This window comes from Monodon monoceros, unplaced genomic scaffold (assembly GCF_005190385.1).
Source record: "Monodon monoceros isolate NGI ecotype Baffin Bay Population unplaced genomic scaffold, NGI_Narwhal_1 Super_Scaffold_18, whole genome shotgun sequence".
In the NCBI taxonomy this organism is placed as follows: domain Eukaryota; kingdom Metazoa; phylum Chordata; class Mammalia; order Artiodactyla; family Monodontidae; genus Monodon; species Monodon monoceros.
In genome coordinates, this window is record NW_021703774.1 from 156743082 (window position 1) to 156767816 (window position 24735).

The 24735-nt window shown below is 46.3% G+C and overlaps 1 protein-coding gene and 1 non-coding gene across 14 annotated transcripts in view; both read left to right on the top strand.

Moving 5' to 3' along the window:
* Nucleotides 1-15226, top strand: part of PUM1 (pumilio RNA binding family member 1) — a 130192-nt gene extending 114966 nt beyond the window's left edge. For all 13 annotated transcript variants that reach the window (XM_029230794.1, XM_029230795.1, XM_029230790.1 and 10 more), the window contains 5 exons: nucleotides 1677-1814; nucleotides 4104-4229; nucleotides 5420-5541; nucleotides 10060-10252; nucleotides 13362-15226. In XM_029230794.1, the coding sequence (XP_029086627.1) occupies nucleotides 1677-1814; nucleotides 4104-4229; nucleotides 5420-5541; nucleotides 10060-10252; nucleotides 13362-13493 (711 nt within the window). In that variant the 3' untranslated portion in view covers nucleotides 13494-15226. The remainder of the gene's footprint in view (nucleotides 1-1676; nucleotides 1815-4103; nucleotides 4230-5419; nucleotides 5542-10059; nucleotides 10253-13361) is intronic.
* Nucleotides 11124-11209, top strand: LOC114900128. The gene has a single exon (XR_003794747.1). It is a non-coding gene; the product is annotated as a small nucleolar RNA SNORD103/SNORD85 (small nucleolar RNA).
* Nucleotides 15227-24735: the final 9509 nt, after the last annotated feature.

The window sequence follows — 24735 nt, forward strand, 5'->3', positions numbered from 1 at the left end:
ACACACACACACACACACACACACACACACACACACACACACACACAGAGTGGGGATGGGATCCAGTCAAAATCCCAGCGCACCTACACACACACACACACACAGAGTCACTCATTGTCTGGCCTTTTTTTAAAAAAAATTATTTATTTTTGGCTGCATTGGGTCTTCACTGCCGCACACGGGCTTTCTCTAATTGTGGCGAGTGGGAGCTACTCTTCTTTGCGGTGTGTGGGCTTCTCATTGCAATGGCTTCTCATTTCAGAGCACGGGCTCTAGGCACATGGGCTTCGGCAGTTGTGGCTCACGGGCTCTAGAGCTCAGGCTCAGTAGTTGTGGCGCGTGGGCTTAGTTGCTCCGCGGCATGTGGGATCTTCCCAGACCAGGGCTCAAACCCATGTCCTCTGCATTGGCAGGCGGATTCTTAACCACTGCACCACCAGGGAAGTCCCTGGCCTTCTGTATTTCCCTGAGTTTGGACACTTTTCATTAACTGAGAGTATTGCTCAAGCTGACGTTGCAGTCAGTCTGGCCTGGTGGGAAGATCATTTTGGAGCCACAGACCGGGCTAGAATTCTGATTCAGTCACTGTCTGTAGTTTTAGTACGTTACTTAACCCCTCTCGGACTCAGTATCTTCATATATTCACATATACGGGTGGAGGAAGGTGTGCAGGGTAATATTTGACAGGTGGTTTGCTGACATGGTCTGTTTTGCCACACACAGGAATCAGATTGCTTGGGTGTGAATAGGAGCAAGTCTAGGTCTGTGATCTGTAACAAGTCAGCTAACGTGTCTGTGCCCTGATTTCCTCCTCTGTCATAGTGTCTGCGGCACAGGATTGTGAGGCGGATGGTGAGTCAAAGCGTGTTAAGCATTTAGAGGTCTGCTTAGCCTAGAGTAAGCTCTAGATGAACTACTCTCACTTTTAGTAGTATGTACTTTACAGGGTTCTCATGGTGAAAACATGATGAATTGTATGTGAAATTCTCTAATACAGTGTAGTTGATTTGATATCGGCTCGTTTATAATTTGAAGATGACTGCACTTTTTTGGTAACTCCCAGACAGGTCTTTTGCAAGTTAGAGAACTTTCTTCAGACTGGTTATTATTGGGCTTCCCAGGTGGCACAGTGGTTAAGAATCTGCCTGCCAATGCAGGAGACACGGGTTCGAGCCCTGGTCTGGGAAGATCCCACATGCCGTGGAGCAACTAAGCCCACGCGCCACAACTACTGAGCCTGAGCTCTAGAGCCCGCGAGCCACAACTACTGAAGCCCGTGCGCCTAGAGCCTGTGCTCCGCAACAAAAGAAGCCACTGCAATGAGAAGCCCACACACGCAACGAAGAGTAGCCCCCTCTCTCTGCAACTAGAGAAAGCCCCCGTGCAACAACAAAGACCCAGTGCAGCCAAAAATAAATAAATAAATTTTTTTTAAAAAAAGAAAAGAATCAAAAAAAAAAAAAGACTGGTTATTATTATAGGAAGTTTGTTAACATGTGAAAAAACTCCAGTCTTCGTTTGTTACCAGGTTGTCAGAGTGTCACAGCTGAGTTGTCCCACTTTAATTGTCACGGATTCCCTGCTCAGTGCTTTTGTGTTTGGTGAGGAGAACGTTGACCGTCCAGGTGTTTGCTCTTTGTGATTCTGGTGGTGCTTCCTTTCCTTGTCTCCAATAGAATGAGATGGTTCGGGAGCTAGATGGCCATGTCCTGAAGTGTGTGAAAGACCAGAATGGCAATCACGTGGTTCAGAAATGCATTGAATGTGTGCAACCCCAATCTTTGCAGTTTATCATCGATGCGTTTAAGGGACAGGTAAGTGCCTTAGGAAAGAAATAAGGGAAACAAGTTGATGGATGTTTCCATTGTGAGCAGAGAACAGGATGGGGTTTGTGGAGTGTTCTAAAGAGCTTAGTGTACTTTAGACTGCAGTAAGTAGTAGTCCTATTCAGTGGGGTCAGGTACCTAGCTCTGTGCACCCAAGGTTCTTCCCTTAATTGTCCATGGGTGTTCTCTCCATCATTAATGCAGATATCCGCTCATGTCAGGATGAGGTACTGTCATCAGATACTTGAATAATAAATTTTTTCCTTTGGTTAAGTACTGTTTATCTTGATATTTAAAAGTTTTTATCATGTTTTAAAATTTAGGTCTTTTACAGAACTAATCTTACAGGTTATGTGTCACTATGTCTTTAAAATAACAAGGTGCTTCTTAATTTGGGGGGGTTGGGTGGGGCAGTGATCAGGTTGGTTTGAACTCTGTTAAGTGGCACGCAACCAGAGATAGCTTCCAGTTTCTCCTATTTACTTACATATCGTAAGGACTAGTGTGCTTTTAGGGCTAGCTTCCAAGCAGAGTTCATATTTTGTCATACCCTAGTTTTTCCAGAATTGCCCCTCAATTGGCTGTTATCATTAATTTCTTTTGCCAAAAAACAACCTTATCCCAGTCTCCTAAGCTAGGTGGGACAAGAGAGTAAAATATATCTTTTTGGGTGTGTGAAATTGTTTTTGTTTTTGAAAAGGGAAAAATTGGAAATACCAAATAGATTTTCAGGTGTAGTCATGGGTACTGCTAAAGCCTAGATCGAAATGGGATTTTAGAATTGTTTAGGTTTTGCTCACTTAAACTACAGTGGTTAAGTAGATTACAGACACTAACTTAAGGGTTATTGGGATTTTCTGAGTTAATTAAGAAAAGAGTAGATCTGTTTATCTTTACATTTTTGTGTGTGTGTGAAATATACAAGAAAGTAAAAGGATTAAGCCACCGAATGGGAGATAATATTTTCAAGATGGAAAATGCCAACGAATTGATAACCAGAATATATAAAGAACTCCTGAAATCAAGGAGAACAATACAAATTAATGCAAAAATGGGCTTAAAGCCTGAATAGACAGAAGAAACACAAATTGCTGGTAGACATATGAAAAAATAAATTCCATTAGTAATCAGGAAAATGCAAACTAAGACCACAGATGGTAGACCATTTTCTTTCTTTTCTCTCTCTCTTTTTCTTTTTGGCCGCACCACGCGGCTTGTGGGATCTCGGTTTCCCAACCAGGGATTGAAACCTGTGCCCCCCTGCAGTGGAAGCGTGGAGTGTTAACCATTGGACCCCCAGGGAAGTCCCGTAGACCATTTTCTACCATTGGTTACTATGTACTGGCAGGGATGTGAGATCTGGATACACTGCTGGTGGGAATAGACCCATTTTGGAAAATAATTTAGTATCTTTTAAAGTTCAACATTTATATTTCTTGTGATCTAGCACTCCTGGCCTAGGTATATACCTGATGAAATGTTTGGTCATGTATACCATGAGATGTATTTAGACATGTTTAAAGCAGCATTATTCTCCTAATAGGAAAAGACTAAATAAACCAGATGTCCATCAGGAGAGGATTGGAACCCCCTCCAAAAAACAAACCACATATTTTCCCAACATTATACTATACAGATATACAGAATAAACGATAGAAGCCCACAGTATTATAAGTAAATATTTGAAACATAATGTTGAGTGAAGTAAGTCAAGTTGTTCCAGACTGTGAGTGTTTAGCGTTTTTATAAAGCTAAAATTCAGAACATTACAGTGTAGTTATGTGAAAGCATTCAGGCTTTGATCCCAGCCCTTCTTTTTTCTGTTTTTAAACCCATCCTTTGACAATGTGGACTCGTAACTAAGTGTGTTTTCTATGACCTTGACCAATTCTCTGTTCCTTTCTAAATAAGCTTTTTCTCAATAAGGTCCTTCTTAGCTCTGAATTTATGTACATCTATGAATTCCTAGAATGGGTTTAAGAAATAAGTTTATCCTCACACATACATGCTCACCTTATTGTACGTAGAGAGAACTTAAATGCCATACTTATAATTTGGGCTTTGGAGTCAGAGTAGGAAATAAAATCCTGGCTCTGTCATTTACTACCTATATGACTGTAGGCACATTATGTAAACTTCTAGGAGCTTCAGTTTTAATCATGATTATCTCTCAGGGTCATTGGGAAGATTAATGGGATAATGCATGTAAACAATACTGAAGCACTGAAAGTGGCAACTGTTATTTTTGGCTTTCTTGTTTGTGTTGGTCTGCCCTAGGTGTTTGCTTTGTCCACACATCCTTATGGCTGCCGAGTGATTCAGAGGATCCTGGAGCACTGTCTCCCTGACCAGACACTCCCTATTTTAGAGGAGCTTCACCAGCACACAGAGCAACTTGTACAGGTAGTGGAGTTGCCAGTAGAGTAACTGCAAACACCTGTGGGCTTTTGTGTTTTCTTAGCACAGGTATCTGTTCCAGAAGAGGTTAATGTGCTTAAAATGCCCATTGAAGCTCTGGGCAGGTTTTCATTTGCACCATCCTGGTTCGTGTTTTATGAATGGGGTAATGAGTAGAACCCTGGCCTTGGAGTTGAGATCTGCCTCTGATTCATCAAGAGATCTGCCAAGAACTGTCAAAAGCCAGAACTCTGTCATGGATTAAGCTAGCTGTGTCCACTTAGGCAGGCCATTTAGTCTATCAGTTTCATCTTTGCAAATGAACTAAGTGGATTAGTTGATTTCTTCTTTCTAGCTTTGGTACTTTGTCTTGCTTCTACTAAAATTGCCTCCCATATCATACTGTTTGAACACTTTCTACATAGAGTATGTTGTCCTGAAGCAATTTTTGGGCAGTGTTTGTTGCTTGTTTTGGTGAGAGATGTGAGATTATAAGTGTATTAAATATTCATTGTAGAAAAGATTGAAAGTACAGAAAGTAGCAGCAGAACAGAAGAAACCACCCATAACCCTGCTGTCCAGAAGCAGGCACATTTGGCATAGGCGCTTCTTAAAAAGCATTATATGTGCACTTTTAATTTTTTACATCTTACAAATAAATGTTTCTGCCTTTGGAATTCCTTGCTCACACACACTTATTCTTTCAAAGCATCTTTCACTTTAGATGAGTATCTCCATTGTGTGCTTGTAATGTTATTTAATTAGGTGTTGTGAGTATTTCCAGTTTTTCTTTGTTAAAGACAGGCACACAGACCCATTTGTATATTTCTGTTAGAGAGAAAAATAGCTCTTTATTCCCACCTACTTTCTCTTCCTTTTTATTTTTTTTTAAATGAGAAGAGGCCTACATTTTTGTGTATAGTACTTTATGAAGACCCTGACTAGGACCTTTGGGCATAAATATATATATATATAGAAACATTCCATTGTCTAGTAATAATGTGTTCCTGTTTTGTAATGACAGGGAAAAATTGTCACTACCTATCCATTTAAAAAATTCTTATGTGTTCATTAGTGTTCAGGTAAGCCATCATGGTCTTACAGGAAGATGGGTGTTGATTAGATATAAGGATTTAAGTAACATAGAGCCTGTTTATATATAAATTTAAAATTTTCTCTTGTTGTTTCTCAAATAGGATCAATATGGAAATTATGTAATCCAGCATGTGTTGGAGCATGGTCGTCCTGAGGATAAAAGTAAAATTGTAGCAGAAATTCGAGGGAATGTACTTGTATTGAGTCAGCACAAATTTGCAAGGTATGTGCTTTGAATTACTCAGACTGTTTTCCAGAAGAGATGATTAAGTAGTATTTCAGCTCTAGAGAAATTTTCATACTTTTTTTGTTTTAATGTTTATTTTCCTCAAAGTATACATAGCTAAAAAAGTCCAAGAGTTCTGCTACAAAGTATGAAACATAAGACATCTCTTAGTGGGCTCCTCACTCCCCCAAGTTCGCCACTTTGAAATTTGGGGAATACGTTTCTGAAGCATATACATTTTGTACTTTGGTAAACGGTATTTTAGTAACTTACTTGTTTGGAATTGTGAAATGTTCTTTACTCAATTTCCTTTTTGATACCTGAATTAAGGGGCAGGTGACCATATCTATATATAGGCCTTAGTATTTTTAAAAATCTCTTTTCAGTCTTCATATCATACCAGCCCAAGAATAAAATGTACTAGTTATTCCCAGGTTGTGAAAGATGTCTTAGGTAACTTATAAGTGGCAGAGGTTGGAGAAGAAATTGTTGCTTCCCTGGTGGTCCAGTGGCTAAGACTTTGCGCTCCCAATGCAGGGGGCCCGGGTTCGATCCCTGCTCAGGGAACTAGATCCCACATGCTGCAACTAAGAGTTCGCATGCCACAAGTAAAGATCCCGCATGCCGCAACTAAGACCAGGTGCAGCCGAATGAATGAATGAATGAATGGCCCTCCAGCGGCTTAGTGGTGTGATACTCTGAGTAGAGTCTGTATATCCTATCATACACATAACATAGTATTCTGTATTTTTGGAATATTTTTCTTCTCTAGTTTTTAAAATAAATTGCAAGGCAGGTGTGACTCATACAACCTTGATGTTTTTAAATTGTTCACTTTTAATTTGTGAAATCTTATAACATTACAGCATGGAAAATAGAGAAAAGAAATAAAAGCACCCACAGAGCCAGCCAGCCTAATAAGCACATCAGGGTCATCTCTTAGACCTTGTATTGCTATTTTTGGACATTTGTCGGGATCAGGGAAATAGGGGACAGAATCTCTTAGTTCTTTTTTTGGGGTCGCTATCCTATTTACTTTCTTGTTCAGTGTATTTAATATCTCACTCTTGGATATAGTGTTAAGTATTAATATTATAATAGAGTTGTGGTCTGATAATGACCTAGTAGCTACTTTGGGCCCAATCCTCTCACAGATAACAACTAATAAATTGTTGACAAAATGCCCAAAACTACCTGAAGACATTAGAGAGCAGGGAGATAACCAGAGAGGAGTAGGGGAGGTTGTTGATACTTGGAAGAAGGTTAATTGCACTGGGGAAATTTCCCCGTCCTCCTCCCCCTCCTTTTTTGGGGGAGAGGGAGATATATAATTGACATGTAACATCGTGCAAGTTCAAGGTGTACAACGTGTTGGTTTGATACATTTATATGTTGTAATATGATTCCTACAGTAGCATTAGCTGTTATGTTTCATAATTATCATTTTTATGTTGAGAACCATTAAGGATCTAGCCTGTTAGCAACTTTGAAATTTATAATACGGTATTGACTATAATTAGGAAAGTTACAAAATGATGACCATGGGAGTGACAAAATGACAGGGGAGAAATCCTGGAAAGGAAGAGAACCAGGGAGGAGGAGGAAGCCTAAATTTAAACTTTCTAAATATCTGGTTGACTCCTGAACCTCATTTGTATAGGACAAACTCAAGGCAACCCAACTAAGGCTAAAAGAATTGAACTGAGGTTTCATCTGCTGCCTACTGCATGGGAGAATTTTGCAGTTTTTGTTCAGCCAAGTTAACTGCGTACAAAAAAAGGCGGGGGGTGAAGGAGTAACACTCGTAGGAGGAATATGACAGAACTGTTTATACAGTGCATCATTTGCCATGTCTAGATAACAGGAATATGTGGCCTATACTCAAGAAAAAAGAAAAAAATAGAAAAAACCCCTATGAATAGTTTTATACCACCCAGATGTTGGAGTTAGCAGAGCAGGATTATAAAGCATTTTATAAAGTTATTATATTTTGAAGTAATTAGTATTTAAAATACTATATTTTAAAGTATTATAAAGTATTTTAATTATACTCAAGGATGTAAAGGAAAATATGCTTGTAATGAAATGAAAAGATAAATGTTAGTAGAGAATTAGAAGCTTTATTATAGAAAGAATAACATGGAAATTATAGAGTAGAAAAATAATATAACATCTGAAATAAAATTCACTGTATGGCTTCAACAGTAAATTAGAGATAACAGAAGAAGGAGCCAGTAAATTTGAAAATCAAATAATAGAAACAAATCAAACAGATTAGTGACCTTATGACATTTTGGATGTTAATACGGAATACAAAGTAAATATTTCATTGACTTTGAGTGTATAGGCATGTGCATGCACATGTAACTGAGGATATATTGCTCATAATTAATTCTGACACTGTTCTGTTTCATTAAAGAAAAACGAGTCTCAAATCACTAAGTTGATTTCCTCTGCCATAAATGGGTTGGGAACCACAGTTTCAGAAACGCTAGAATAGGCTTTAAAGACTGGAACAATATGGATTGTGTGTTAAGGTGGAAGGAAGCCTTTGGCCAAGTGGGATCCTGATCAGTGATCCTACCAAGTGGTGGTAGCTGATCTACCTGCTTACTTTCTTGGAAGACAGGTCACTGCTGAGGATTCAGTCCTCCACCCAGAAGAATGTGTGTCCTGTCTGCAACCTAGTTTAGTAGAAAATCCTATTCTAATCCTGACCACTTTGTAGGGGAAGCAGTCCTCGGGTGGATGAAGGTACAACCCAGCCAGGCAGTTCTAAAAAGTGATGAGTTCTTTGCCTGAACATTTGGAGATCGTGACTGGCTTTGTGCTACTGAACCAGCTCAGTAATGTCTTAACTCCCTTTTCTGCTAAGGGAGAAGGTGGTGGCTATTAGGAGATTCACTTCCACATGCCACACTTTCAGCTTGTGCTAGAATTGCATAGTACTGTGGAAGGAAGGTGGGGGTAAAAGTTTTCCCATATTGCTCCTGTATCAGAAGGGAGAGGCTGTTGTCTTAATTAAACCTGATTGATTATCAGTTGATTTACTCTGTGTATCTTAAGAAGGAAGATCGAAAAAATATCTGGTAGGATGGTAGTTCTTGGACATTTAGCTTGAGAATTTTGTTTTCTAAATAAAAGCATGTGAATAATAAATACTCAGTACGCTAAACCAGGTAACATGGAGGGGGTCCTGTCAGAGCTCCATGGAAGCAACACCTTCTTATGGTTTAAAAACCTCTGGAATAGGGACTTGTTCTGGTGATGGTTATTTGTGATGACTGTTCAGTTATTGAGGGGGCTGGCCTTTGAAAGAAGGAGTAAGACACTATCTCTGCTTTTTTGGTGCTTCTGGAGTGGGTATACACATCCTTTTTTCAGCCCTTGAAGGCAAAATTAAGACAAATGGGTGAAATTTCAGGGAAGCATATTTTATTTCAGTATGTAAAGAATGTTTAACAAAGCCGTTCACTCATATGGTAGGATGCCCTAGAATCACTTCCAAATCACTGGAAATTCCGAAGCAGAGGCTAAATGGCCATCTTTCAAGATTGTCAGAAAAGAGCTTTCTGCATTAGCTAGGTTTGAAAGTTCCTTTTCTACCTGAGTGTCCTGTGATCCAGAGCAGCTCTTCCCCCAGTCATGAACTCTTTGCGAGGCCCACCTACCAAATGCTCACTCTGCGAAGTATTGGCTCCAGTAATACAAATACAAAGAATAAGTATTGTTCTTGTTCTTTGACATCACACAACTTCGTCATACCCACAGAGCCACAGGTGCAGAGTAGTGCTGACTTAGCAAAACCAAACATTCACGAGTAGTCAGTCACTCCTGGATGGTGAGTGCCCTTGAGCATGGCCGGGTGTAATTTCATCAGCTCCTGCAGCCCCTCTGGATTGTAGAAGAACTCTGATTTAATGTAACCACACTTCTTTTTTTCCTTTCCCAAGATGATACATCTGTGAAGTGTTTAGAAATGCAGACATTCCTGGGGCTTCTTCTTGTTCTTCAGAGGCAGCGTGAAGTAGTTGAATGAGCGCTGTGGTTCCTACTTGTATCTTCCTTCACCCAATAAGTCTGTAGACCAAGTCTGTAGTGCCAGGCTCTGTGCTTGGCACTAGAGATCTAGATTAAGTGAGACTTGTTCCTGGCCTCATTAAGCTCACAGAGGTGAGCAAAGGATTGATAGATTCTGATACCTGTTGAAATTATGCTCATTAACCAATTCAGCTGTTAACGAGTCTTGTGAACCTTCACTTACCTGGGCTTGTTACCCTCACCTGTTAGAGGGTTGGGTTCTGGTATCCTCCAAGACCTGGTCTCGGCCATGGTTCACATTGGAAGTCACAGATGGCAAAGGTAGAGTCTCATAGAGCCAAACAGAAGAGGAATTAATCTGCCAAAAATATTAAGAGCTCTTTTGCTGCTGATCCTGAGGTCAGGGCAGAGGCCAGACAAGCACAGCCTAACAGGGTCCCTCTAAGAGTTGTCCCTGGATTTATCTCATTACAGCAATGTTGTGGAGAAGTGTGTCACTCATGCCTCCCGTACGGAGCGCGCTGTGCTCATCGACGAGGTGTGCACCATGAACGATGGTCCCCACAGTGCCTTATACACCATGATGAAGGACCAGTACGCCAACTATGTGGTCCAGAAGATGATTGATGTGGCAGAGCCAGCCCAGAGGAAGATCGTCATGCATAAGGTAGGCCAGTTTGTGCAGATCTCAACCAGAGAGAAAGTGCAGGGCCCTTGGTTCTTCTCATTTCTGAAATGTAAAGGAGGGTGGGCATCTTGCTTCTTTTTGCAGAGTTTGTCACTGGATTGTGTCTCATGCTATGCTTCTTTTTCCTTTTATCTGGAATGGCCATTATCCCTGTGTTTGCCGGCCCTCTATCAGTAACTCACTGGTGTGAGTGTTAAACTCGGTCTTTGTGAGGGAGTCCCCTCCCCGATCTTAAGCCCATGTTTCTACCCCTTGGCTCCTAGGAGACCAGCTTCTCAGTTCAGCAAATCAACCTGCTTGCCTTATTTCCTTTCCTCCCTCTTCCCTTTCATCATTCATTCCACCACTATTTACTGAATGAGCGCCTGCCCAGGGCAGCGCCTGGCCTGGCGCGTTGACCTGGTGCCCACTGTGTGCCAGACATCAGCACAGAGATAGCCGAGACTGAGCCCTACCCACGGAGCAGGCGTGGAGAAGGGTGGCGGGAAGCAGCCGTGAGACGTGAGAGCACGTGCCCGAGGCTTTCAGGGGAGGCTTTGCAGGAGGAGAAGTCTGGGCTACAGAGGAGTTAGGAAAAAAGGGACAGAAATCTGAACTGTTTGGGTGCTGTGAGTGGGAGCTGGCACAGAAAGCACGTGAAGAGGCCGATGGCCTCAGAGCAGTCATGGAGCAGGTCCAACGGGCCCCACACAGACCACGGGGCCCGGGAAGCCTGACCAGCCCGCAGGCAGGCGTGCCGTGCTGTGTCTGCGCTAGGCAGTGCCGTGAGCCTTCAGGTGCTGCTGATCTGAACCCTCAGCCTTTGGGCTCTGAACTCACTCAGCCCTTCTCGATGGAGGGGATGCCGTGGTCTGGCAATGATGAACCACTTGCCCTCTCTGAGAACAAAGTTCAGTAATGAGAATCTTTTGTTATGGACTCAAGTTCTGAGCCAGACGAGGCACCCACCACTTCCAGTTCAAAACAAAACACAACAGAACGCTGCGCTGGTGTCAGCAATGGCAATTGAAGGCTGGGGAGTCCAAAGTCCTTAAGCCGTGAGACTCAGATGGGCATGTCAGGACGCTGGTGAAGGCAGAGGGAATGTTGGAGACACACGGCAGGTTGGGAGTTCATTCATTCATTCATTCATTCAACAAATAGTTAACAAGCACACATGCTCTACAGCAAGCGCTCCTTTATCAGGGCACTGTGTTGGTAGACACAGCAGTGTCATAGATGGTTACACTGATGCTGGGGAGAGCTGTGGGAGAATATGGAGGGTGCCTCTTCTATTGTGGGGTGCAGAGAAGGCTCCCCAAGAGAGTGACATTGGAATAAAGCCCTGAACCTTTTCCAGGCAGAGGGAACCTAGAGCTTGAAGGTTTGGAAGCAGGAGACAAGACAGTGTATTTGAAGAAGTACAGCAAGTCCAGTGGGACAGGGCTGTGGTGCCAGAATCACATTTACGTTTCAGATAATGGTCCTGGCTGATGAGTAACTTGGAGGAGGGGAGGCAGCGGGAGATGAGGCGGTGAGGACTTGGACGGGGGACTGTTAGAATCGTTCAGCATTTCCTTTAAATCAAGTGAAAAATGGAGTTCAGCAATGTCGTACACGCACATGGGTTGTTAGTTTTTTGACTGGAAGAGGACAGGTGTAAAGGTTAAGTGGTCTTACCAGTGAGCCATTCCTGGGGAGAGACAGGTGAATGAATTGAATTTCACTTAGTTTCTAAAAGAAGAGCTACCAAAAGCAAGGGGGGTTTGGAGCCTCCAGTTCTAGTGACCAAAACATCAGTTGTGTATAGAGTCCAGACTGCAAACCAAATGAAAGTGTGGCATCCTTTCTATAGATGCGTTTAGGAAGGTTAGGCAAATGGTCTGGGTCACACAGCTCAGAATTTGAGCCAAGTTCTGAATAGTTTTCCAGACAGGCTCCTAGGTGAAAATATAATAGCTGATACAGGTCTGTGTCCTGTGTGGGGTGCAGAAATGGTTTCTAGCGCCACTTGATCCTTCTTTGCTTTGAGGGCACAACGAAATAGACAAAATAGTCTGCCTAGAGCGCTCAGGCTTGAGAGCATCCATCTTCCCTGGTACACTGTCCTGTGTTTTGAGTATAAGCGCGAGCTGCGATGGGGAAGCAGGTTAATGTTGTGGGTCTTCACCGTCTGTGTGGACGGTTGGTGGTTATGCAAATGATTGTGAACACAGTGTGCTACGTGCTGTAGCTGAGGTATGTAGAAGGCTCCATGAACTCACAGAAGAGGAAAGGGGGTTCCAGAGAGGAAGTGCCTCCCGAGTTGTCTGGGATGCACAGGACTTGCGGACGTGGGTCTGCCCAGAGAACAGAAGAGATGCTCGTAGGGCTGATCTGAGCGTGCTTGGAGAGGGTGAAGGGTGAGACTGGAGTAGAGCCATGAGAGACAGTGGGGAGAAGAATAATTTCTGGAGGAAAAAAAAATTTCTGGTGTAGCTAGACAGTGGGGTTCCCATACCTCTGCTGTCCCTTATTAGCCATTTGACTTTAGATGAGTGACTTACCCACTGTGCCTCCATTTTTTTGTCAGTGAAATGGGGATAATCACACCTCTCTTAGGAAGCTTCAAAATGAACTGTGCTTGGCTTATATTAGTCATTTTTATCGTCATCATTAGTAGCTTTTTGTGATTCTCTGTGGACTGGAGAGCACAGGATTCATGGTACCCAGAAAGAAACCCCCGCTGCTCAGGAGAGCTGAGGTGCCTTGTGAGGGACCAGAGGGGCCAAAAGCCTCCTTGAGGGCGATGCAGTGCAGGCGGTGGTGGACAGTGTGATTGTCAGTCTTGGGATGCGCTTTCTCCACACACTGTTCCGGAAGTGGTCTGTGGCCGTCTGACCTCCAGAGCTCTCAGGTCCTGCCTCAGCACTTAGGCTAGGAGCTGCTCCCCTCATCTGTTCGGTCAGTGCAGCCTGAGAATTCAGGGGCTCGGGTTGAGCCAGTGAAAGGTGTTGCTTGTGAGGCGTGCGTGCTGGCAGGCGCCCTGTGGTGCCTGGGAGCAGGTTACCCAGGAGCCCGCCTGAACCTGCCTCAGGCCAGAGTGACACGGACTCTGCTTTCTCCCCAGATCCGGCCTCACATCGCGACTCTTCGCAAGTACACTTACGGCAAGCACATTCTGGCCAAGCTGGAGAAATACTACATGAAGAATGGCGTTGACTTAGGGCCCATCTGTGGCCCCCCTAATGGTATTATCTGAGGCAGTGTCTCCCCCGTCCCCTTGTTCCCACTGACCTCACTGGCCCACTGGTGAATCCAACCAGCAACCAGAAATATTCTAGTGTAGAATCTGAAATGGGTAAATGGTTGCTCCAGGATTACCCTCTCCTCCCAAAAAAGGAATCAAATCCACAAGTGGAAAAGCCTTTGTAAATTTGTTTAATTTTATTATGCATAACATGTACTAATTATTTTTTTTAATTGACTAATTGCCCTGTTGTTTTACTGGTGTATAGGATACTTGTACATAGGTAACCAATGTACATGGGAGGCCACATATTTTGTTCAACGTTGTATCTATATTCCACATGTGGAAACTTTCAGGGTAGTTGGTTTAACAAAAAAGTTTAAAAAAAAAAAAAAAAAAGGTTTTTAACTCATTTGCCTCGCTGGCAACTTTTGCAAATAGCTCTTCCCCAACTCCTCATTTTAGTAAAAAAGAAAAACAAACAAAAAAACCTGAGAAGTTTGAATTTTAGTTAAATGACCCCAAACTGGCATTTAACAATGTTTATAAAAAATATATATATATATAAATATATATATATAAAATGAAAATCATTTTCAGAGTTGCTAAAGCTTCAGTTTATGACATTAAGTTTATGAAACTTCTAAAAATTGCCTTTTTTGGAGACTGCTATGCTGAAGAAAACAGTGTAGTCTGTTCTGTGAGGAGGAGATGTGAGCACCCAGAATGTCTTTCAAGGCCAGGCGGGTATACTTGTTTACTGCCTACTGGATTTTTTTCTGTTAACATTGAAAGGCAAAATCTGATTACTTAGCATGAGAAAAAAAAAATCCAACTCTGCTTTTGGTCTTGCTTCTATAAATATATAGTGTATACTTGGTGTAGACTTTGCATATATACAAATTTGTAGTATTTTCTTGTTTTGATGTCTAATCTGTATCTATAATGTACCCTAGTAGTCGAACATACTTTTGATTGTACAATTGTACATTTGTATACCTGTAATGTAAATGTGGAGAAGTTTGAATCAACATAAACACGTTTTTTGGTAAGAAAAGAAAATTAGCCAGCCCTGTGCATTCAGTGTATATTCACACCTTTTATGGTCGTAGCATATAGTGTTGTATATTGTAAATTGTAATTTCAACCAGAAGTAAATTTTTTTTTTCTTTTGAAGGAATAAATGTTCTTTATACAGCCTAGTTAACTTTTAAAAAGAAAAAAATAGCTTGGTTTTATTTGTCACCTAGTCAGATAGTAGCAAGATCCTTTCTAAATGTTATTCAAGATGATTCAGTTCATACTAGTGGTTTTGGGTTTTTTTTAATCCTAAAAAAGTAATGTTTTGCTTATTTTGTGACAGTCAAAAGGACGTGCAAAGTTCAGCCCCGCCCTAACTTTCCTTACAATCAGAGCCCCTCTCACCTTGTAAAGTGTGAATTGCCCTTCCTTTTTGTACAGAAGATGAACTGTATTTTGCATTTTGTCTACTTGTAAGTGAATGTAACATACTGTCAATTTTCCTTGTTTGAATATAGAATTGTAACACTACACGGTGTACATTTCCAGAGCCTTGTGTATATTTCCAATGAACTTTTTTGCAAGCACACTTGTAACCATATGTGTATAATTAACAAACCTGTGTATGCTTATGCCTGGGCAACTATTTTTTGTAACTCTTGTGTAGATTGTCTCTAAACAATGTGTGATCTTTATTTTGAAAAATACAGAACTTTGGAATCTGAGTTTGTGCTTTATTATTATTTTTTTCAAATATAGTGCCCCAGGACAGACAGCCCTTTCCTTGTTTGTCCCTTTTTGTTTCTGCTTGTTTTGTTTTGTGTTTTGTTTCAAAATCAAAGACATAGGGCTTCCCTGGTGGCGCAGTGGTTGAGGGTCCGCCTGCCGATGCAGGGGACATGGGTTCGTGCCCTGGTCCGGGAGGATCCCACATGCCGTGGAGCGGCTGGGCCCGTGGGCCATGGCCGCTGGGCCTGCGCGTCTGGAGCCTGTGCTCTGCAATGGGAGAGGCCACGGCAGTGAGAGGCCCGCGTACCGCAAAAAAAAAAAAAAAAAAAAAAATCAAAGACATAACCACATTAATCAGGATGTCCAACTGCTATTGAAAAATCAGAATATTCGCCTTCCTGGGCCCAGAGTCTGTACACACATCATGGGGCGCATTCTCAAAAAGCTTGAGCCCCACGATCTGCCTGGTTCTCTGCGGTGCTCTTCATTCACTCCCTCTGGCCTCTGCACCATTTGTGGGCCCAGGGTCTAGATTAGAATTCAACAGATTACAAATGTCTCCTGGCCAAGTGTTGGCTCCTAATTTTCTGAGGCAGGGCAGTAGGTAAGGCATCTGTCGAGGCCTCCCTGCCCTGAGGTCCCCTTTCCTCTCCTCTGTCTGGGCTGCTTCTCTCCACACCCTGCCCTTCCGGGCCCACACACCAGGGCCGGCCCAGGCTGGCCCATTATCCTAGGTTGCTCATCTTAGCCTCACACAAGGGACCTCTTCCAGCTTTGAGTTCAGGAGGCTCTAGCTCACTGGGTACCTGTCACCTGTGCCTTAAGATGCCCACCTTCCCTTCTTTACCACCTTTGCTTCAGAAGCAGCTTTGGCAAAAAGGCACCACTGAAACTTAGACCAATGTTGGTGCTGAAAGTGGAGCTTGCAGAAGGGACTTTTGCATGGTCCCCTCCCAAGGGTGAGGGACGGTCACTAGCAGGCCCCGTGGGTCCCGGGAAGAAAGGGACAGAAAGGTAGCTGAGCTAATGGAGGTTTCAAGTCCAGGACCTGATTTTGCCTTAGTGACTGTGATCGGGTCATTCCCCAACCTTCTTCCCAGGCCGTAGCTGGTGGGCCTGCCAGAGACAGCATGCTGGATGGAGGTGGCTCTGGAATCAGACCAGGGTTCACATACGGCTCCCACTACTCATTGTGTGGGCTGGTGTTACTTCACCCAATGTTTAACCGAATCCCTTGCTGGAAATTGATGGAAGGCAATATCGTGTATGTGAAGTGGTTCTCACATCACGTCATGAAAAGTTATAGCCATTAGCTGGTTATGGTTTTACTGGACCCTTGCAGAGGCCATGTACAAATTAGGCAAAGCAGGAGGCTTGGATTTCTTTCCCTTCCATGGGCCTACTGTCTTTGTGTCCTTGAGATGGTAATTTTGCCTGTCTGAGCCTCAGTTTCCTCTTCCATAATATTGGAGTAATACCTCACGGAGCTGAAGTAAGATGGAATTGTTAATAAACGTGTCAAGTGCCTGGCACTTGTGTGAGGCGCTCGTTCAGGTTTGCTTCTTTTCCACCTGGACTATTTATACTTGGACTTTGTAATTTGGGTGTTTTTTCTCTCCCTTTAGCATTTAGTGTAATGTTTTGTGTTTGTGTTTTTAGTGGTAACAAAGCAAGGTGCTAGTTTAGATATGTGATACCTCCCGCGCCTTCCATCCTGTGTCTTTGAGGCCTGGGGAGGCTTTGCAGTCAGACAAATACAGGGTTTAATCCCAATTGCCTTTTATTACCTGGGTCATCTCTCTGAGGCCCAGTTTTCTTCTCTGTGAAATGTGGGAAAAATAGTACTTTATGTCCAAGGTTGGTTGTGAGGATGAAATAACAAGGCTTAGCAGAATGCCTGGCACATTGGCATAATAAATGAATGGTATTTATTGTTTTTTTACCTTTAAAATCACTCATTCAGGGCTCCCCTGGTGGCGCAGTGGTTGAGAGTCCGCCTGCCGATGCAGGGGACACGGGTTCGTGTCCCGGTCCGGGAAGATCCCACATGCCGCGGAGCGGCTGGGCCTGTGAGCCATGGCCGCTGAGACTGCGCGTCCGGAGCCTGTGCTCCGCAACGGGAGAGGCCACAACAGTGAGAGGCCCTCGTACCGCAAAAAAAAAAAAAAAATCATCCAATGGCTGTGCACAGGTTTTGGGGAACAAAACAATGCTTGTCCATTATGTACAGAAGTTTATGTAAAGTCGTTTGTCACGAACCATCTCTGTGCCAGGCACCCAAGAGATGGTTTTTACACGTTCTCTAATTCCTCACAACAGTCCTGCAGGAAGTGTGGTGGTCCTGATCGTGTAGATACGGAGACGGGTTCTGGGTTCTGATGCAAGTCTTTGGGTCAGGCCAATGCTCGGCCTGAGGCTTTTTCCCTTGGTGCCTCATGGGAGGGATTGGGGCTGGGGTGGACCCCTCCCTCTGTGGGATTGGGTTTCAGGGAGCAGGCTGAACCTCCTCATTTTACCAACTGCTAACGAGTCTGCCCAAGGATGTGAGGTCCTGGGCTGCCGCCGCGTAGATACCCGCATTCTAGATCTCTTCCAGAGACCCTCCAACATGGATTCCTCAAACTCTGTATAATAATCCTTTGCGTAGTCACAGGTCTTTACAGTTTACAGAGCACATTCATATTTGTGATGACTTTGATCCTCTTGAAAGCCTTAGGGAGTAAGGTAAGGTAGATGTTATTAGCCCATTATTCAGATGAGGTGTTTGGGACCCAAGACACACAATGAGTTAATAACCAAGTAAGGATTTTATCTGAAGTTTCCTGACTCCAAGTTCAGTGCTCTATCCATGCCGTCTTGCTCTTGCCACCTTCCATCAGCTCCAGGGATAGCTGGTCTCGTCTCTCTAGTTGGGTTTCCGGAGAAGTGTGATGCACTGGATAGATAGGCATTTTGTGGGGAGAACTGTGACTTCATGTAGTTGCCAGCTGTAGCCACACGAGGGTACTGCTGCCTAAGGAAAGCATTATAGAGGCGTAAGGGCTCAAGGCTCCAAGGTCAGGGCTTGGGATGTTTTTCCCCTGGCTTGAGGGGCTCCGGAGTGAAGATCCCATCTCATCCAGAGACCTCAGGTCTGGCATCTGCTCTAAGACTAAGCTTCCCCACTTCCTTCCCTCCCTCTGGCTTGGGATGGCAGGGTATGGTCACGGATCTGGCTCACAGACCCTAGCTTTGCCTTTGCCTCACTGTGTAACCCCCGGCAAATCAGTTTCCCCAACTGTCACCTGGCATGGTAGCCCAGCCCTGCCACCCTCACAGGGATGGTATGAGGTCAGATTGTTGGGGCTGAGGAGGGTGGCCCCATGCCTCTGTTAACGTGATCCGAGGCCCTTGTGTCTCTTTGGGGGCTACATCTCTGGCTTATGCGTCAAGCTTTCAAACAATGAAAATGTCCAAGTCTTTTCATGACCCAGAGCTGCCTAGCTTCAAATCCCAGCTTTACCAGCCCTCTGTGACCTTTGTGAGTCATTTAACCTCTTATTGTGGGATAATAATAGTCCTACTTCATAGGGCACACTGGAAGCATTTGGCACATAGCAGGGCACATAGCAAGTCATGCATAAAAGCTGTTACTATTATGATTATTATTGCCTCCAATTTTTCCCTGCTATGTTTGGGGCCCTTGGAATTTTCACTAAGGGTGACTATTTATTTATCCTCCAAACTCGGACAATTTTAAGCATGAAAGTCATTGCACTGAATTATCACCTCATGTGGAGACAGCCTCCCAGGTGGCCCGGCTTCCTGATGTTCTTACCCTTGTGTATTCTGCGTGGAATAGGGCTGCCTGGAAGCAACAAGACATTATGAAAAGGGTGGGGTATGACTTCTGAGGCTGGGCCACACAGGACACTGTAGCTCCAGCTTGCTCCTCTGGGACACTTTGTAGGACACTCTGTGGCAAGGCCCGTGATGAGGACTTGAGGGCCTCTGCTGTTGACTGGGATTAACTCACCAGTCACACTTGCCATCTTGCAAGCAGAGCCTGGAGCCCCCTTCAGGCCTTCGATGACTGTAAGCCTGGCTGACATCCTGACTGCAGGCTCATAAGAGACCCCAAACCAGAACCACCCCTCTCAGCTGCCCCTGAACTCCTGACCCACAGAAACCGGGTGAGATAGTCAATGTTTATTGCTGTTTTAAGCTGCTGGGTTGGGGGGTCATTTGTTACACAGCAATAGATAACTAATACACAGCACAAGAACTGGTGTAGCCCAGGAAGGCTCATTTCTCATTTCTCCAGTGAGGCACATGCTGCCCTGCTCTGTCCTGGCCTTGGAGAGCCTGTTTCTGCCCCTGGCTACCCCACCCCCACCAGCTGCCCCTCACCAGGATTCCGGGAAACTTCCTGGTGCTCCTCAGAGCCCAGGGTAGAGACATGTCTTTGGGTGGGGCTGCACCAGGGACTCCCAGGAAGCCACAGCTGTCCTGTGCCAGAGCTGCCTCAGCCTCTGTCTCTCAGACCCAGTGGAGAGTTCCCCGGCCCATACTCCTTAGGCCAGGAGTGGACCGAGCTGAGAATGACTGAAAAATAGTGGATAATTGAGTTGTGACTATGGGGTCTTGCCCTGAGCTGGGTGCTGCCCTGTGTTACGTCGTTCACCTGCCTCAAACTCTGGGAGAGGGGAGCAGTTGCTTTAACCTCCATGGGAAGAAAAGTGGCCCCAGGTCACTGGCCAGGAAGTGGCAGAGCCAGAATTTGACCCCAGAATCCCCCAGGCCTCTCCTCAGAGCCCAGGGGCCAGAGTCCCCCCACTCTTGCCCTCTGCCATGCCCCTTCCCAGGGCCCCTTGCAGGAAGCTGGGAATTAAGTTTGGTGTCCCCAGATCTGATCCATTTGCAGATGAGAAGACTGAGGCCCAGAGCAAGGGGAGTGACCTGCTCAGGGCCACACAGAGGGTGAGGGACGAAGCAGGGACCTGTTTGTGCCACGTGAATGCAGTTACAGTCGCCCCCTCAGTATCCATGGGAGATGGGTTCCAGGACCCCTGTGGATACCAAAATCCACCGATGCTCAAGTCCCTCGTATAAAATGACATAACATCTGCATATAACCTACACGCATCCTCCCGTATACTTTAAATCATCTCTAAATTCCTTACAATACCTAACGCGATGTAAACACCATGTAAATAGTTGCTGGCGTGTGGCAAATTCATGTTTTGCCTTCTGGAACTTTTTGGAATTTTTTTCCAAGTATTTTCCATCCAAGGTTGGTTGAATCCATGGATGTAGAACCCGAGGATGTGGAGGGCCAACTGTCCTTGCTCCTTGCCCACCCCCTGCCCTGGGATGGCAACTCCCTTAGCACCTGGATCTGTGACTGGCCCACAGCAGGGGCTCAGGAACATGAGGGTGAGCTTTGCTAGCCTCTGCGAGTCTCAAAGATAAAAGCCCCACAAGACACATGAAATATCTCGGTGACAGTCGTACTCACTCAGATTCCATGGTGTTGGGGCAGGAGGGTCTCCCCACCCCCAAATCCTTCTCACTCTCCCCTCGCCCCACCTTCCCCAATTCCAGGTCACTCTCCTCCACTGGCTTTTTTGGTTGTCACCCAGCTGGGCTGCTCTAGCCCCAGGATGAGGTGAGAAAGAAAATATATTTTTAGAGAGGCTTTTTTTTCTTCCAGGGAAATGACTTCAAATGTGCAATTTATTCCCAGGAACGGGGGTGTGTGAGTGAAATGGCTTCTGGAATGGCAGTGCCCTCATCACCTCCTGCTGTCTCCTCTTCCTCAGCATCTTTGCTGACCCTTCCCCTCTCTCCTTCCTCTCCCCCATCCAAGGGAAGAGGGCAGGTGTGTGAACACAGCTCCTGGGCCTGGGCTCTCCCCCCCTCCCCCAACCCGACAGTCACTTCTGAGCCCTGTGACCTTACACTGGCTAAAGGGGGCCACAAGGAGTCAGGGTCTTGGATTTGAATGAGGTCTTGGTTGTGGGATGGGTCCTACCTCAAGAGTCTTTGCAAACAACAGGGCAATCAGTCAAGGAGAAGGGGGTGGGTAGAGCAAACCCCAGGACAGGTAGCAAAGCAGCCTAGGTTCTGCCACAGACTGACTGCGTGACCTGGGGTCAGTCACTTCTACTTTTCAGGCCTCAGTTTTCTTACTTGTGAGATGGGCAGATGAAGGGGTGGAGTGAGGAGAGCAGCTCAAGGCCCTACATACTGTCATTCTAGGTTACAGTGAGCAAAGCTGCAGAATCTTCTCAGCCTCATCCACACACAGGACCTCTGAAGCCTCCAGCTCGAGCTCAAGACTTCAGAAGCTCTCCTCCCTCCCGGGTGGGTGCAGCCTCAATGTGACCACTTCAGAGCACCCACTCTCCAAGGCTGGCCCGCCGTGGCTCAGTGGAGGCGTCACCACCACCACGAAGCCTTCCTATATTCCCTCCACGACACCCAAAACCTCAGAGTGAGGTTAACCCCTCCCTGCCCAGTCTCCCTGCTGGCTCTGCTAGACTGTGGATGGCATCTGGCGGGGGCCGTGGGCTTCTGTTCACAATTAATGTAAAATTAATGAAGCTTAAGCTTCAGGGCCCCTCACTGGCACAACCCCCTTCCAAAGCGATGTTCCTAATTTTGTATTCGTGACCCCCTCAAATTGTATAAGCTTCAGGCCCCACGGAGTCGGACCTACGCCTGTTTTCATCCCTGCCCAGCCTGAGGGCAGAGCCCACCTCTCTCTTGGAACAGTTGCTGTTTCGGCAATTCCTCCTCCACGTGCCGCTACCACCCTGCCCTGGCTGGCCTGGCACCTGGGCCAGACTGACCTGGAGACAGGGTTTCTGCATCCACCTGCCCCTCCTGCGTGGCCAGCCCTGCTGTGTGGCCCCCGGCTCACTCATCTCAAACAAAATCAGACTTCCTCCCCCATCCCCACACCTGCCTCAAGTGGCCTCCCGGGAACACTTTGGGTCCTTAGCTTGCAAACCCCCAGCTCACAGACCTAGCAGAGGCCTGGGTTCAAATCCTGGCCCCATGCCTGGCAGCTGTGTGCCAGGGGGGCATCACCCACCCTTCATCTTGAAGGGACTTGCCCAGAACACGGGGTGAGGGTGCTCAGGAAAGGCTCGAGGCATGGCCCTTTGAGACCCTCACACAGGCAGGTTCCTTGGCAGGTAGGGGGCCCCCCCACAGATGGAGGCCAAGCCTTCCCACTCTTGCCCGGGCCCTGTGGACTCCCTCTGCAGCCGCTCAGCTTATCCCGTGATACTTGCTGGGGCAGCAGACAGACAGCCAGAGTCTCCCCAAGTGCCCTCTGTGGGCCCTAGATCAGAGCCTTCTTGCCAGAATCCTGCTTTGGTTCCTGATTTCGGGGTCAATAACGTCAGGACTGATTTCATTCAGGCTTTTCTCAGAAGCAAACCCGGGTTCTGGCCTCCATCTTGAGTCCTGGGTAAGGCTGGAAGTTACGATAGGAGAAGGAGGGTGCAGAGGGGGCAGGGGGGAGGTAGGGGCAGCCCAGGAGAGGCAAAGACTGGTTTTCCCAGGCTTGTGATTGTCTTGAGCTGGAGGGTCAGTTAGGATCGCAAAGTCCCCTGTGGCCACAGGGGAGGGCACAGCAGTGGTCTGTCAGCACTCTCACTTCCTGGCTGTGTAACCCGGGGCCAGTCACCCAGCCCCTCAGGGCCCCAGTTTCCCCAACTGTAAAATGGGTAACCAGTAAGGAGCGAACGCATGCATCGTGCTCCCTGTGTGCCTGGCTCCGCTGGAAGGGCTCCTCTCGGCTACAAAGCTGGGAGGCAAGTGTGTTTGTTGTACACAGATCACACGGCTGTGGGGAGGAGTGAGGGACAGCGCTCCTGGCAGGTGCCCTGAACAGTGCCTGGCGAAGAGCAAGCCCTCAGGAGGTCCTGGCTCTCATTATTACATGGCAGTGTGAGTTCCAAAGAGCCAGTCTGTTTAGCCAAACCTCCGGGGGCAGGTGGCGTCAGGCAACCACTACTGAACACCTACTGTGTGCCAGGCCCAGAAATGCAACTCCAAATAAGGCAGCTCGGGCCTGGAGCTCAGAGATGCCGGCTGAGGCCTCCACTTCCCTTTTGCTGCCTTGTTGGAGCCAGGAGTCCTGGCCAAGGGCAGAGAAAGGACTCATTGGGAAGGGTGGTGAGGCCTGGCTGTCAGGCATGCCTGTGGGGGGTTATCTGGTTTCCAGGCTCATCTGAGTGCGTCCACCAATTGGTTGTGTCCATGTGGCAGTGTGAATCCCCTCACTGACTCTTTCACTCAGTCATCAAATACTCCCCAACAGACCTCTGCCCCTGGCATTACAGTGTGGCCATTAAGACCCTGGGTCAAGAGCTTAGCTTCACTTGCCAGCTGTGTGACCTTGGACACATCTCCTAACTTCTCTGTGTCTCGACTCATCATCTAAAGTGGGGATAATGGCAGTGTGCACTTTGTAAAGCCACGCCTGGCATATAGTCAGCTCTGTTTGTGTTCCGCGATTATTGTCTGTTGGGGATACTGAGGTGCTCCCACTTCAGTGGGGGGTGGTGACAGACGGTAGAGACTGAAAGGGGGGGAGGGCAAGGATGGACACTGGCCAGGGCAGGACCAGCCCTGCCCAAGGAAGTCAGGCAGGCTCTCCCGAGGGGCCAAGTGGGCCGTGGGAGTTGAGCTGGGAGGGGGGCAGCAGCAGGTGCCTGTGTGGATGGGGAGGGCAGGTGAGGGAGACCCTGAGATGCGGGGACTTGGCTCCAATACACAGGTAGGCGTGGGGGAGGGGAACTACACGGAGCATCGGGTGCTGGAATGCGGTGAATGTGTGCAGCTGTGAACCCCAGAAGAACAGAGCGGGGGTTGCGGGGGATGGAGGGGTGGGGGGTGGGGTTGGTGAGGAGTAGCATGAGAGCGGCGGGGCCCAGACCTGGCTCAGTTCGGGCTGTGACCGGTATCTCTGAGGAGCAGCAGATGGCGTTCCTGGCCTGCCCAGCCCAAAGATCTTCCCCCTCCCCCTCCTCAGGACGTCAGGGAAGAGGGCTGCTGCTGCCAGAAGTCTTTTTTTTTTAAAATAAATTTATTTTATTTATTTATTTTTGGCTGCATCGGGTCATCGTTGCTGCACGCGGGCTTTCTCTAGTTGCAGTGAACGGGGACTACTCTTCGTTGCGGTGCGTGGGCTTCTCATTGCGGTGGCTTCTCTTGTTGTAGAGCATGGTGTCTAGGCGCACGGGCTTCAGTAGTTGTGGCTCGCGGGATCAGCAGTTGTGGCACGCGGTCTCTAGAGTGCAGGCTCAGTAATTGTGGTGCTCGGGCTTGATTGCTCTGCAGCATATGGGACCCTCCTGGACTAGGGCTCAAACCCGTGTCCCCTGCATTGGCAGGCAGATTCTTAACCACTGTGCCACCAGGAAAGTCCCCAGAAGTCTTAGAACTGGCAGGAACTTCTGAAGGTGGGCCATGCTCACGGCCCATCCTGTGCATGGAGACTGTTCTAATG